Source organism: Salvelinus alpinus, chromosome 15 (assembly GCF_045679555.1).
Source record: "Salvelinus alpinus chromosome 15, SLU_Salpinus.1, whole genome shotgun sequence".
Classification (NCBI taxonomy): domain Eukaryota; kingdom Metazoa; phylum Chordata; class Actinopteri; order Salmoniformes; family Salmonidae; genus Salvelinus; species Salvelinus alpinus.
Genome location: NC_092100.1, coordinates 3,533,729 through 3,549,503, shown reverse-complemented (window position 1 = coordinate 3,549,503; position 15,775 = coordinate 3,533,729). Strand labels below are relative to the sequence as shown.

The 15,775-nt window shown below is 47.7% G+C and overlaps 1 protein-coding gene across 3 annotated transcripts in view; it reads left to right on the top strand.

The window, feature by feature from the left end:
• The first annotated feature begins 4,800 nt into the window (after nucleotides 1-4,800).
• Nucleotides 4,801-15,775, top strand: part of tp63 (tumor protein p63) — a 107,455-nt gene continuing 96,480 nt past the window's right edge. For 2 of the 3 annotated variants that reach the window (XM_071342273.1, XM_071342272.1), the window contains exon 1: nucleotides 4,801-5,005. In XM_071342273.1, the coding sequence (XP_071198374.1) occupies nucleotides 4,950-5,005 (56 nt within the window). In that variant the 5' untranslated portion in view covers nucleotides 4,801-4,949. The remainder of the gene's footprint in view (nucleotides 5,006-15,775) is intronic. The other variant, XM_071342274.1, reaches the window with a different exon arrangement.

Genomic DNA, 15,775 nt, shown 5'->3' with positions numbered 1-15,775 from the left:
TGAAGACTAGCCAGCCGTGCCCAACCAGGTGCAGTCAGTGTAGGACCTGTACCCAGCTGAAGACTAGCCAGCCGTGACCAACCAGGTGCAGTCAGTGTAGGACCTGTACCCAGCTGAAGACTAGCCAGCCGTGCCCAACCAGGTGCAGTCAGTGGAGGACCTGTACCCAGCTGAAGACTAGCCAGCCGTGCCCAACCAGGTGCAGTCAGTGGAGGACCTGTACCCAGCTGAAGACTAGCCAGCCGTGCCCAACCAGGTGCAGTCAGTGTAGGACCTGTACCCAGCTGAAGACTAGCCAGCCGTGCCCAACCAGGTGCAGTCAGTGTAGGACCTGTACCCAGCTGAAGACTAGCCAGCCGTGCCCAACCAGGTGCAGTCAGTGGAGGACCTGTACCCAGCTGAAGACTAGCCAGCCGTGCCCAACCAGGTGCAGTCAGTGGAGGACCTGTACCCAGCTGAAGACTAGCCAGCTGTGCCCAACCAGGTGCAGTCAGTGGAGGACCTGTACCCAGCTGAAGACTAGCCAGCCGTGCCCAACCAGGTGCAGTCAGTGGAGGACCTGTACCCAGCTGAAGACTAGCCAGCCGTGCCCAACCAGGTGCAGTCAGTGGAGGACCTGTACCCAGCTGAAGACTAGCCAGCTGTGCCCAACCAGGTGCAGTCAGTGGAGGACCTGTACCCAGCTGAAGACTAGCCAGCCGTGCCCAACCAGGTGCAGTCAGTGGAGGACCTGTACCCAGCTGAAGACTAGCCAGCCGTGCCCAACCAGGTGCAGTCAGTGGAGGACTAGTCTAGTCTGCTGTTAATGATCATGCAGAGGATTTTCTCAAGGTTGCTGTTGACACATATCCCATGGTAGTTATTGGGGTCAAATGTGTCTCTACTTTTGTGGATTGGGGAGGATCAGTCACCGTTCCAAATAGTGGGGAAGATGCCAGAGCTGAGGATGATGTTAAAGAGTTTAAGTATAGCCAATTGGAATTTCATTTAGGATACCATCAAATCTCTCTCCCTCTCCCTCTCCGTCTCTCTCTCTCTCTCTCTCTCCCTCTATCTCTCTCTTTATTAGACAGACAACAGTCCATATCAACCACAGGGCTAGTGTTCCCTGGATACACAAGATCTATTTATTATCTCCCCCCTCTGTGACCCTTCCATTTATTTTAGCCTGCTGATTCACTCTCCATTCATCTCCTAAAACCGCAAAACGCATCTTGGTTTACAGCCTCGTACTATGTGGGTGAGAGGGAGAGAGAGAGAGACTGATAGTGAGAAGATAGTGTATGCACAAGCCAAGGATGTGGTTGGTGTTTTGGTGTTGGACTAAAAGCAACATTTTTATGTTAGATTAGACTAGTGTAAAAGCTTTTCTGGTACAACTTCTAATCTGTCTGTCTGGCTTCGCTTTGTTTCTATGGTCCCAGTTAATACACTGATGGAGGACACCAAGGTAATACACTGATGGGGGACACCAAGATAATACACTGATGGGGACACCAAGATAATACACTGATGGGTGACACCAAGATATTACACTGATGGAGGACACCAAGGTAATACACTGATGGAGGACACCAAGATAATACACTGATGGGGACACCAAGATAATACACTGATGGGGACACCAAGATAATACACTGATGGGTGACACCAAGATATTACACTGATGGAGGACACCAATGTAATACACTGATGGAGGACACCAAGATAATACACTGATGGGTGACACCAAGATAATACACTGATGGGGGACACCAAGATAATACACTGATGGAGGACACCAAGGTAATACACTGATGGAGGACACCAAGATAATACACTGATGGAGGACACCAAGATAATACACTGATGGAGGACACCAAGATAATACACTGATGGAGGACACCAAGATAATACACTGATGGAGGACACCAAGATAATACACTGATGGGGGACACCAAGATAATACACTGATGGGGGACACCAAGATAATACACTGATGGAGGACACCAAGATAATACACTGATGGAGGACACCAAGATAATACACTGATGGAGGACACCAAGATAATACACTGATGGGGGACACCAAGATAATACACTGATGGAGGACACCAAGATAATACACTGATGGGGGACACCAAGATAATACACTGATGGGGGACACCAAGATAATACACTGATGGGTAACAAAGAACATCCCAAGAGGAAGAGACCTAAGTTAACTTGCAAGGTATACTGCTCTCTACCTCTCAGCAGCTCTGTCTACTGTGACCATTACCGTTTCCTTACCCGTCTTCAAGACTAGCGTGAAGCATAGAACAGACAGACATCATATCTGTGTGGGCTGATAGGTTCTCTCAGTCTGACTGTGTAATCAAATCAAATCAAACGTGTTTATATAGCCCTTCTTACATCAGCTGATATCTCAAAGCGCTGTACAGAAATCCAGCCTAAAACGCCAATTGGCAAGCAATGCAGATGTAGAAGCACGGTGGCTAGGGAAAAACTCCCTAGGAAGGCCAGAACCTAGGAAGAAACCTAGAGAGGAACCATGACTATGAGGGGTGGCCAGTCCTCTTCTGGCTGTGCCGGGTGGAGATTATAACAGAACATGGCCAAGATGTTCAAATGTTCATAGATGACCAGCAGGGTCAAATAATAATAAACTGGAGCAGCAGCACGGCCAGGTGGACTGGGGACAGCAAGGAGTCATCAGGCCAGCTAGTCCTGAGGCATGGTCCTAGGGCTCAGGTCTCCAGAGAGAGAAAGAGAGAGAGAGAGAGAGATAGAGAGAGAGAGAGAATTAGAGAGAGCATACTTAAATTCACACAGGACACCGGATAAGACAGGAGAAATACTTCAGATATAACAGACTGACCCTAGCCCCCCGGCACATAAACTACTGCAGCATAAATACTGGAGGCTGAGACAGGAGGGGTCAGGAGACAATCACTGGGCTCTGGTCTGAATTAACAGGGATAGACTACAGACTAGATAGAAAACAGACTAGATAGACTACAGGCTAGATAGATTACAGGCTAGACAGACTACAGACTAGATAGACTACAGGCTAGATAGACTACAGCCTAGATAGACTAAAGGCTAGACAGACTACAGACTAGATAGACTACAGACTAGATAGACTACAGACTAGACAGACTACAGACTAGATAGACTACAGGCTAGATAGACTACAGCCTAGATAGACTAAAGGCTAGACAGACTACAGACTAGATAGACTACAGACTAGATAGACTACAGGCTAGATTGAAAACAGACTAGATAGACTACAGGCTAGATAGACTACAGACTAGATAGACTACAGGCTAGATAGACTACAGGCTAGATAGAAAACAGACTAGATAGACTACAGGCTAGATAGACTAAAGGCTAGATAGAAAACAGACTAGATAGACTACAGGCTAGATAGACTACAGACTAGATAGACTACAGACTAGATAGACAACAGACTAGATAGACTACAGGCTAGATAGACTACAGGCTAGATAGACTACAGGCGAGACAGACTACAGACTAGATAGACTAAAGGCTAGATAGACTACAGGCTAGATAGACTACAGACTAGATAGACTACAGGCTAGATAGACTACAGACTAGACAGACTACAGACTAGATAGACTACAGGCTAGATAGACTACAGACTAGATAGACTACAGACTAGATAGACTACAGGCTAGATAGACTACAGACTAGACAGACTACAGACTAGATAGACTACAGACTAGACAGACTACAGACTAGATAGACTAGATAGACTACACCATGGGCACCAGGGGTTTGTTTATGGCATCTCTACACTAGCCAGACTGATACCAGAGGTTTGTTTATGGCATCTCTACACTAGCCAGACTGATACCAGAGGTTTGTTTATGGCATCTCTACACTAGCCAGACTGATACCAGAGGTTTGTTTATGGCATCTCTACACTAGCCAGACTGATACCAGAGGTTTGTTTATGGCATCTCTACACTAGCCAGACTGATACCAGAGGTTTGTTTATGGCATCTCTACACTAGCCAGACTGATACCAGAGGTTTGTTTATGGCATCTCTACACTAGCCAGACTGATACCAGAGGTTTGTTTATGGCATCTCTACACTAGCCAGACTGATACCAGAGGTTTGTTTATGGCATCTCTACACTAGCCAGACTGATACCAGAGGTTTGTTTATGGCATCTCTACACTAGCCAGACTGATACCAGAGGTTTGTTTATGGCATCTCTACACTAGCCAGACTGATACCAGAGGTTTGTTTATGGCATCTCTACACTAGCCAGACTGATACCAGAGGTTTGTTTATGGCATCTCTACACTAGCCAGACTGATACCAGAGGTTTGTTTATGGCATCTCTACACTAGCCAGACTGATACCAGAGGTTTGTTTATGGCATCTCTACACTAGCCAGACTGATACCAGGCACAGTGGGGCTTGCGGTGGGTAGTATAGTGAGCAGTGTGATGCAACAGACATGTCTGTCGTTTAAACCTCCAGGGAATCTGGGTGGAAATGTCAGAGCAAGGCGCGGGAGCAAATGGCACAAGGATGAGCTTCAGCTTTTCAGGATAGTGGTGAGATAGGGGCTAGAGTTAGACCTAGGGTAAATGGGTGAGGAGGGAGGGCTGTTGCTTGATATCTATATCCTAGCAACTGAGAGAGAGTGATACCCTTGTCCAACTGCTACCGGGGATTGGTCAGTGCTCTGGCGCAAACCCCGCCTCTTCGCTGGTGAGCCGAAGAAAAAATACCAAAAGATCTTAACATCCTCCAGACTGTCTTCACTGCTGTGCACTTGACCCTCCAGCACTTTAACCCAGTCCTGTATTTATTTAGTCTATTATTTATCTGATTTTATTCACCTAGTCCATGTATGATCACTAATACATGTGTTTATGTGATCTACTGACAGCTTTGAAGAGTTGACCACGAGAAGATAGAGAAATTCAGAATGAATTGTCCATACTCCACAGCTGTGCAGTACTGCCCCGAGCTCCCCTTTCATCGGTAAGTAGAGCTAGCTAACAACTGGTGTGCTGTAAGTGGTGTGTTATAATAGCATTTAGCCATGTTACTGTCCAAAAAAAAAAAAAAACAGACCACTTGAACTTTACACAATGGACATACTTATTCTCCAAGGCCTTGTGGTAGACTCGTGTCCTTTCCGGGGAATGTGCTTCTTTATCAAGCTGCAGAAACAGGAGATCCTGCTGCCTTATGGTTTGTTCTGGCTCGGACAAGGCTACTTTATTCTCCATGGTAATCCTCGACCATCAGCCATTGAAAAATGAAAGGAAAACAACCCAGCCAACAGGAAACATTCCCAGAACATTAGCTAAGATTTCCAATTAAGTTCTGTTTAGTGTTTTATCTAACATTAGGAAGATAACATCTCAAAAAACATTCAAAGAATGTATAGATATATATATTTGTTTTTTTCTTTTTTGGAAATGTTTTAAATGAGATATCCTTGGAATGTTCCCCTAACGTTCACTGAAATGATGTGCATAGCATCTGTAACAATCACCAAAGAACGTTCCCCAAACGTTCTCATTAAGTTCCCCACAGAATATAACAACACAATGTTGTTGGAATATATTGCCGTAACAAAGTGTGAAACAACAGAAACGGTTCTGAGAAAACATAACGGGAACGTTCTGCTAACGTTGATGAACATGTTGTTTAAAACCACCCGTAACAACGAGCAGGGAATAGTCCTACAACGCTCTCATAAAGTTATAGCGTTGACGTTATGACATGATCGTTCCAATAACGTTCCCTAAACATTCTTCAGTAATCATGTCTGGATTAAATGTAATTGGTTATGAGAAAACGTTAGTGGAACGTTGCGCTAACATTAATGGAGATATCACCCGAGACGCCTACACAGGTATTGGATATTAATTTGACAAGTTTCTCACAGCAGGAAAATCATTTTGCTGCAACAGGAAACATGAGTTACTATGTGGATTAAAATGAATGGACATTTATGTACGGGTTGATAAATATTTGATAGAAAATGGAAATTACAAACATCTTTTAAACCTTGAATACAGTACAAGTGTTAATTTCATGCAGTGCAGGAACATGTATCCTGCAACAGGGTGGTCAATGAACAACCAATGGTGTGTATTGATAACAACAAAGAGCCCAGCAAACCTGGAACATTCCCAGAACATTAGCTAACATTCCCATTAAGTTCTAGTTAGGGCTTGAACTAATATTAGTATGATAACGTCCCACAAACATTCAAAGAATGTTTTTGATCAGCCAAATATTATTTTCTAAGAATAGTTTTTGAAATGAAATATCCTTGGAATCTTCTCCTAACATTCACTAAAATGTTGTTCACAACATCTGTAAAAACTTTATGGTTCTCATTGTGTTGCCAGGGAGTGTATGGTTGCCAGGGAGTGTATGGTTGCCAGGGAGTGTATGGTTGCCAGGGAGTGTATGGTTGCCAGGGAGTGTATGGTTGCCAGGGAGTGTATGGTTGCCAGGGAGTGTATTAACACAATGTTCCAGTAATGTTCCTAGAACATTAGGGTATTGTCCAAACATAGCTATAGCTTTTTTTAAGAAAGGTAATCAAGTAGATTTGCGATCTGCAAGCGCTTTAGGCTACTGAGTCTGCTGAGCCACCAGGATCCTACAGTTTCTAGTGGATATCCCTTTGTACTGAAATCCTGAATTAAATTATAGCCCAAACTATGGCTATATGTTTTCTCTACATTATGCACATCTATGTACTCTTCACTGCAATCTGCCAGCCAGTCATTTAACATGATTTCTGAAATCAAGTCTGTAGGGAAAAATAAAAGTCCAAAACATCACAACTTACCAGGATATATAGAAGATTGGTAGAGTAAGACATAATAGAGGATAGTTATTTTTCTAGGTGTAGTTATCCTCTCTTTACAAAGACAAAGAACCCAACCTGATAGTCAGAGGAAAGGTATAAACAGATTTATATTTGTGTTAGTCACATTCCAGAGGCACGGTGGATCAATTCCAGGGATACCACTCCAGAGCTCCCAGGTTTCCATCCCCCGCTTGCGACTTTCAACAAAATATGGTAAAACTATGTTTGTAAAATAAAATGTATAATAAATTATCATGTAATTCCAAAATAATTTCCAAAAAGTTGCTCCGACAATGAATTGTTGTATAACTAACTTCCTCATCAGTAAGATAACACTAACTCATGAGGTAAAAACCTCTGTGGACTGTTCTAAACTTAATGTGAACGTAGGAATAACATTCTAAGGACAGTGAGGGAATGTTTTGTGCACCCTAATACAAACATTATCTGAATGTCAGTACAACTGGAGGGTTTTGGTGTTTTGGGAACGTATCTTTTGTGATGTCCCAACAATATTCCCACCAGACTGTTCCTACAACCTAATTCTGACATTCTGACATTCTGAGAACATGACATTCTGAGAACATGACATTCTGACATTCTGAGAACCTGACATTCTGACATTCTGAGAACCTGACATTCTGAGAACCTGACATTCTGACATTCTGAGAACCTGACATTCTGAGAACCTGACATTCTGAGAACCTGACATTCTGACGTTCTGAGAACCTGACATCCTGAGAACCTGACATTCTGACGTTCTGAGAACCTGACATTCTGAGAACCTGACATTCTGACATTCTGAGAACCTGACATTCTGAGAACCTGACATTCTGACATTCTGAGAACCTTAACAGAACAGACTAACTGTGTTCTGGGAACATTCTTGAAATGTCAGACGAATGTTTTATACAAACATTTTATAATCATCAGCACAACTGGACAGTTTTTTGTGTTATGAGAACATTTGCCGCAACCTAACAAATGTTCCCGGGAATTTTCACAGAAGTCATTTTGGTTTGCTGGGAAGGCTCTCTGGTATCAGAGTTGAATGACCGGCTCAATGTAAGCATGAAACACAGGCTACTGTCCATATTATGTTATGTTATGGCAATATGGTAACTCTCTATCTTGGCATTGTGGTCCTTTGTGCGTGTTCACTGTAGCCAACCTTCTGCCATTTTAAAAATGTCTAGATAATGGAGAACGAAAGCAGATTGCTTAGGGTGATTTCATGGGTCTCAGCCTTTCTGTAGCTGGGTCAGACAGAGATGGTTGGTCGACCAGGGAGAGAAGGTCTGTAAGGGGATTTCATGGGTCTCAGCCTCTCTGTAGCTGGGTCAGACAGAGATGGTTGGTCGACCAGGGAGAGAAGGTCTGTAAGGGGATTTCATGGGTCTCAGCCTCTCTGTAGCTGGGTCAGACAGAGATGGTTGGTCGACCAGGGAGAGAAGGTCTGTAAGGGGATTATCCATGGGTCTCAGCCTCTCTGTAGCATGGGTCAGACAGAGATGAGTTGGTCGACCAGGGAGCAGACAGGTCTGATTTCATGGGTGTAACTTATCCAATGGGTCAGAGATGGTTGGATAGTGGGTCTGTTGCTGGGTAAGACATGGTTGGATAGTGGGTCTGTTGCTGGGTCAGACATGGTTGGATAGTGGGTCTGTTGCTGGGTCAGACATGGTTGGATAGTGGGTCTATTGCTGGGTCAGAGATGGTTGGATAGTGGGTCTGTTGCTGGGTCAGACATGGTTGGATAGTGGGTCTGTTGCTGGGTCAGAGATGGTTGGATAGTGGGTCTGTTGCTGGGTCAGACATGGTTGGATAGTGGGTCTGTTGCTGGGTCAGAGATGGTTGGATAGTGGGTCTGTTGCTGGGTCAGAGATGGTTGGATTGTGGGTCTGTTGCTGGGTCAGACATGGTTGGATAGTGGGTCTGTTGCTGGGCCAGAGATGGTTGGATGTCGAACCAGCCCAGAGATAGTGGGTCTGTTGCTGGCTCAGAGATGGTTGGATAGTGGGTCTGTTGCTGGGTCAGAGATGGTTGGATAATGGGTCTGTTGCTGGGTCAGAGATGGTTGGATAATGGGTCTGTTGCTGGGTCAGAGATGGTTGGATAGTGGGTCTGTTGCTGGGTCAGAGATGGTTGGATAATGGGTCTGTTGCTGGGTCAGAGATGGTTGGATAGTGGGTATGTTGCTGGGTCAGAGATGGTTGGATAGTGGGTCTGCTGCTGGGTCAGAGATGGTTGGATAGTGGGTCTGTTGCGGGGTCAGAGATGGTTGGATAATGGGTCTGTTGCTGGGTCAGAGATGGTTAGATAGTGGGTCTGTTGCTGGGTCAGACATGGTTGGATAGTGGGTCTGCTGCTGGGTCAGAGATGGTTGGATAGTGGGTCTGCTGCTGGGTCAGAGATGGTTGGATAGTGGGTCTGTTGCTGGGTCAGACATGGTTGGATAGTGGGTCTGTTGCTGGGTCAGAGATGGTTGGATAGTGGGTCTGCTGCTGGGTCAGAGATGGTTGGATAGTGGGTCTGTTGCTGGGTCAGACATGGTTGGATAGTGGGTCTGTTGCTGGGTCAGAGATGGTTGGATAGTGGGTCTGTTACTGGGTCAGAGATGGTTGGATAGTGGGTCTGTTGCTGGGTCAGACATGGTTGGATAGTGGGTCTGCTGCTGGGTCAGACATGGTTGGATAGTGGGTCATCTGCTGGGTCAGACATGGTTGGATAGTGGGTCTGTTGCTGGGTCAGAGATGGTTGGATAGTGGGTATGTTGCTGGCTCAGACATGGTTGGATAGTGGGTCTGTTGCTGGGTCAGAGATGGTTGGATAGTGGGTCTGCTGCTGGTCCAGAGATGGTTGGATGTCGAACCAGCCCAGAGATAGTGGGTCTGTTGCTGGGTCAAGCCAGGGGAGGAGGTCTGGAGTTGCATGTATCCACTGTAGAATAATTGTCTGCCCTTTACACATGGAGAAGTAAAGAGGGGAACAAAAGCAGATTGGTTTAATTTCATGGTTCTCTTGGTCAGAGGTGGTTAGATTGTCCGATTAGACCAGGGATAGGGAGTCTCTTGCTGGGTCAAGCAGGGGTAGGGTGTCTATAGCTGGGTCAGAGATGGACGGATTGTCCCAACTAGACCAGGGATAGGGAGTCTCTTGCTGGGTCAAACAAGGTTAGGGTGTCTATAGCTGGGTCAGAGACGATTGGATTGTCCGCCGTAACCAGGGATAGGGAGGTCTGTTGCCGGGTCAAACAAGGGCAGGGTGTCTATAGCTAGGTCAGAGACGATTGGATTGTCCGCCGTAACCAGGGATAGGGAGTCTGTTGCCGGGTCAAAACAGGGGTAGGGTGTCTATAGCTGGGTCAGAGACGATTGTCCGCCGTAACCAGGGATAGGGAGTCTGTTGCCGGGTCAAACAGGGGTAGGGTGTCTATAGCTGGGTCAGAGACGATTGTCCGCCGTAACCAGGGATAGGGAGTCTGTTGCCGGGTCAAAACAGGGGTAGGGTGTCTATAGCTGGGTCAGAGACGATTGTCCGCCGTAACCAGGGATAGGGAGTCTGTTGCCGGGTCAAACAGGGGTAGGGTGTCTATAGCTGGGTCAGAGACGATTGTCCGCCGTAACCAGGGATAGGGAGTCTGTTGCCGGGTCAAACAGGGGTAGGGTGTCTATAGCTGGGTCAGAGACGATTGTCCGCCGTAACCAGGGATAGGGAGTCTGTTGCCGGGTCAAACAGGGGTAGGGTGTCTATAGCTGGGTCAGAGACGATTGTCCGCCGTAACCAGGGATAGGGAGTCTGTTGCCGGGTCAAACAGGGGTAGGGTGTCTATAGCTGGGTCAGAGACGATTGTCCGCCGTAACCAGGGATAGGGAGTCTGTTGCCGGGTCAAACAGGGGTAGGGTGTCTATAGCTGGGTCAGAGACGATTGTCCGCCGTAACCAGGGATAGGGAGTCTGTTGCCGGGTCAAACAGGGGTAGGGTGTCTATAGCTGGGTCAGAGACGATTGTCCGCCGTAACCAGGGATAGGGAGTCTGTTGCCGGGTCAAACAGGGGTAGGGTGTCTATAGCTGGGTCAGAGACGATTGTCCGCCGTAACCAGGGATAGGGAGTCTGTTGCCGGGTCAAACAGGGGTAGGGTGTCTATAGCTGGATCAGAGACGATTGTCCGCCGTAACCAGGGATAGGGAGTCTGTTGCCGGGTCAAACAGGGGTAGGGTGTCTATAGCTGGGTCAGAGACGATTGTCCGCCGTAACCAGGGATAGGGAGTCTGTTGCCGGGTCAAACAGGGGTAGGGTGTCTATAGCTGGGTCAGAGACGATTGTCCGCCGTAACCAGGGATAGGGAGTCTGTTGCCGGGTCAAACAGGGGTAGGGTGTCTATAGCTGGGTCAGAGACGATTGTCCGCCGTAACCAGGGATAGGGAGTCTGTTGCCGGGTCAAACAGGGGTAGGGTGTCTATAGCTGGGTCAGAGACGATTGTCCGCCGTAACCAGGGATAGGGAGTCTGTTGCCGGGTCAAACAGGGGTAGGGTGTCTATAGCTGGGTCAGAGACGATTGTCCGCCGTAACCAGGGATAGGGAGTCTGTTGCCGGGTCAAACAGGGGTAGGGTGTCTATAGCTGGGTCAGAGACGATTGTCCGCCGTAACCAGGGATAGGGAGTCTGTTGCCGGGTCAAACAGGGGTAGGGTGTCTATAGCTGGGTCAGAGACGATTGTCCGCCGTAACCAGGGATAGGGAGTCTGTTGCCGGGTCAAACAGGGGTAGGGTGTCTATAGCTGGGTCAGAGACGATTGTCCGCCGTAACCAGGGATAGGGAGTCTGTTGCCGGGTCAAACAGGGGTAGGGTGTCTATAGCTGGGTCAGAGACGATTGTCCGCCGTAACCAGGGATAGGGAGTCTGTTGCCGGGTCAAACAGGGGTAGGGTGTCTATAGCTGGGTCAGAGACGATTGTCCGCCGTAACCAGGGATAGGGAGTCTGTTGCCGGGTCAAACAGGGGTAGGGTGTCTATAGCTGGGTCAGAGACGATTGTCCGCCGTAACCAGGGATAGGGAGTCTGTTGCCGGGTCAAACAGGGGTAGGGTGTCTATAGCTGGGTCAGAGACGATTGTCCGCCGTAACCAGGGATAGGGAGTCTGTTGCCGGGTCAAACAGGGGTAGGGTGTCTATAGCTGGGTCAGAGACGATTGTCCGCCGTAACCAGGGATAGGGAGTCTGTTGCCGGGTCAAACAGGGGTAGGGTGTCTATAGCTGGGTCAGAGACGATTGTCCGCCGTAACCAGGGATAGGGAGTCTGTTGCCGGGTCAAACAGGGGTAGGGTGTCTATAGCTGGGTCAGAGACGATTGTCCGCCGTAACCAGGGATAGGGAGTCTGTTGCCGGGTCAAACAGGGGTAGGGTGTCTATAGCTAGGTCAGAGACGATTGTCCGCCGTAACCAGGGATAGGGAGTCTGTTGCCAGGTCAAACAGGGGTAGGGTGTCTATAGCTGGGTCAGAGACGATTGTCCGCCGTAACCAGGGATAGGGAGTCTGTTGCCGGGTCAAACAGGGGTAGGGTGTCTATAGCTGGGTCAGAGACGATTGTCCGCCGTAACCAGGGATAGGGAGTCTGTTGCCGGGTCAAACAGGGGTAGGGTGTCTATAGCTGGGTCAGAGACGATTGTCCGCCGTAACCAGGGATAGGGAGTCTGTTGCCGGGTCAAACAGGGGTAGGGTGTCTATAGCTGGGTCAGAGACGATTGTCCGCCGTAACCAGGGATAGGGAGTCTGTTGCCAGGTCAAACAGGGGTAGGGTGTCTATAGCTGGGTCAGAGACGATTGTCCGCCGTAACCAGGGATAGGGAGTCTGTTGCCGGGTCAAACAGGGGTAGGGTGTCTATAGCTGGGTCAGAGACGATTGTCCGCCGTAACCAGGGATAGGGAGTCTGTTGCCAGGTCAAACAGGGGTAGGGTGTCTATAGCTGGGTCAGAGACGATTGTCCGCCGTAACCAGGGATAGGGAGTCTGTTGCCGGGTCAAACAGGGGTAGGGTGTCTATAGCTGGGTCAGAGACGATTGTCCGCCGTAACCAGGGATAGGGAGTCTGTTGCCAGGTCAAACAGGGGTAGGGTGTCTATAGCTGGGTCAGAGACGATTGGATTGTCCGCCGTAACCAGGGATAGGGAGTCTGTTGCCGGGTCAAACAGGGGTAGGGTGTCTATAGCTGGGTCAGAGACGATTGTCCGCCGTAACCAGGGATAGGGAGTCTGTTGCCAGGTCAAACAGGGGTAGGGTGTCTATAGCTGGGTCAGAGACGATTGTCCGCCGTAACCAGGGATAGGGAGTCTGTTGCCAGGTCAAACAGGGGTAGGGTGTCTATAGCTGGGTCAGAGACGATTGTCCGCCGTAACCAGGGATAGGGAGTCTGTTGCCAGGTCAAACAGGGGTAGGGTGTCTATAGCTGGGTCAGAGATGGTTGTCCGACTAAGGTGTCTGGAGGTGCAAACAGACGTTGAAACAGTTGTGTCTAGATGTTCAGCTGCCAGCCCGGTCTGGCCTGATATTTATAGGTGTGGCGTACATATGGCAACAATGCCTCCACAGGACAGGAGCGCCGGGCTCCTGGCAGAGCGCCGAGCGCCAGGCAGAGTCTAAGGTGACAGCAGAGCAGTCTAGCAGTCACATGAAACCTTCTGCTCCTTCACCCTACTGTACATATAAATGGCTGTTGAGATGAAGGTGATGATGAGGATATACGAGCTCTGGATACGAGCTCTGAATTGATACAGTGGTATGTATGTCTGACCATAGTGGGATATCGATACAGTGGTATGTATGTCTGGCCATAGTGGGATATCGATACAGTGGTATGTATGTCTGACCATAGTGGGATATCGATACAGTGGTATGTATGTCTGACCATAGTGGGATATCGATACAGTGGTATGTATGTCTGACCATAGTGGGATATTGTCCCTATTACTGGGGTTAAGTTCCACACATAGAAACAATAAAGTATATCTGAAGGTTTAGAAGAGTTGGGCTTTTCGTATTTGTGTTTGTATTGTACTGCTTAGCTAATCCACTGATCAACACCATCGGTCACTTTATCAGTGGTGGAAAAAGTACCCAATTGTCATACTTGCGTAAAAGTAAAGATACCTTAATAGAAAATGACTCCAGTAAAAGTGAAAGTCACCCAGTAAAATATCACTTGAGTAAAAGTCTAAAAGTATTTGGTTTTAAATAAACTCAGCAACAAAAAAGAAACGTCCTCTCACTGTCAACTACGTTTATTTTCAGCAAACTTAACATGTGTAAATATTTCTATAAAGATTCAACAACTGAGAGATAAACTGAACAAGTTCCACAGACATGTGACTAACAGAAATGGAATAATGTGTCCCTGAACAAGGGGGGGGGGGGGTCAAAATCAAAAGTAACAGTCAGTATCTGGTGAGGCCACCAGCTGCATTAAGTACTGCAGTGCATCTCCTCCTCATGGACTGCACCAGATTTGCCAGTTCTTGCTGTGAGATGTTACCCCACTTTTCCACCAAGGCACCTGCAAGTTCACCCTCCAATCCAACAGGTCCCAGATGTGCTCAAAGGGATTGAGATCCGGGCTCTTCGCTGGCCATAGCAGAACACTGACATTCCTGTCTTGCAGGAAATCACGCACAGAACGAGCAGTATGGCTGGTGGCATTGTCATGCTGGAGGGTCAGGTCAGGATGAGCCTGCAGGAAGGGTACCACATGAGGGAGGAGGACGTCTTCCCTGTCACGCACAGCGTTGAGATTGCCTGCAATGACAACAAGCTCAGTCCGATGATGCTGTGACACACCGCCCCAGACCATGACGGACCCTCCACCTCCAAATCAATCTCGCTCCAGAGTACAGGCCTCGGTGTAACGCTCATTCCTTCGATAATAAACGTGAATCCGACCATCACCCATGGTGAAACAAAATCGCGAATCGTCAGTGAAGAGCACTTTTTGCCAGTCCTGTCTGGTCCAGCGACGGTGGGTTTGTGCCCATAGGCGACGTTGTTGCCGGTGATGTCTGGTGAGGACCTGCCTTAGAACAGGCCTACAAGCCCTCAGTCCAGCCTCTCTCAGCCTATTGCGGACAGTCTGAGCACTGATGGGGGGATTGTGCATTCCTGGTGTAACTCGGGCTGTTGTTGTTGCCATCCTGTACCTGTCCCGCAGGTGTGATGTTCGGATGTACCGATCCTGTGCAGGTGTAGTTACACGTGGTCTGCCACTGCGAGGACAATCAGCTGTCCGTCCTGTCTCCCTGTAGCGCTGTCTTAGGCGTCTCACAGTACGGACATTGCAATGTATTGCCTTGGCCACTTCTGCAGTCCTCATGCCTCCTTGCAGCATGCGTAAGGCACGTTCATGCAGATGAGCAGGGACCCTGGGCATCTTTCTTTTTGTGTTTTTCAGAGTCAGTAGAAAGGCCTCTTGAGTGTCCTAAGTTTTCCTAACTGTGACCTTAATTACCTACCGTCTGTAAGCTGTTAGTGTCTTAACCGTTCCACAGGTGCATGTTCATTAATTGTTTACGGTTCATTTAACAAGCATGGGAAACAGTGTTCATACCCTTTACAATGAAGATCTGTGAAGTTATTTGGATTTTTACGAATTTGAAAGACAGGGTCCTGAAAAAGGGACAGTTTATACTTAGCTATCAGAAGTAAATGTAATTGCTAAAATATACTTAAGTATCAAAAGTAAAAGTATAAATCATTTAAAATTACTTATATTAAGCAAACCAGATGGCACCATTTTCTTGTTTTTAAAATGTATGTATAGCCAGGGGTCCACTCCAACACTCAGACATTATTTACAGAAGATGCTTTTGTGTTTTAGTGAGTCCTGCAGGCAGAGGCAGTAGGGACGACCACGTGTTCTCTTCATAAG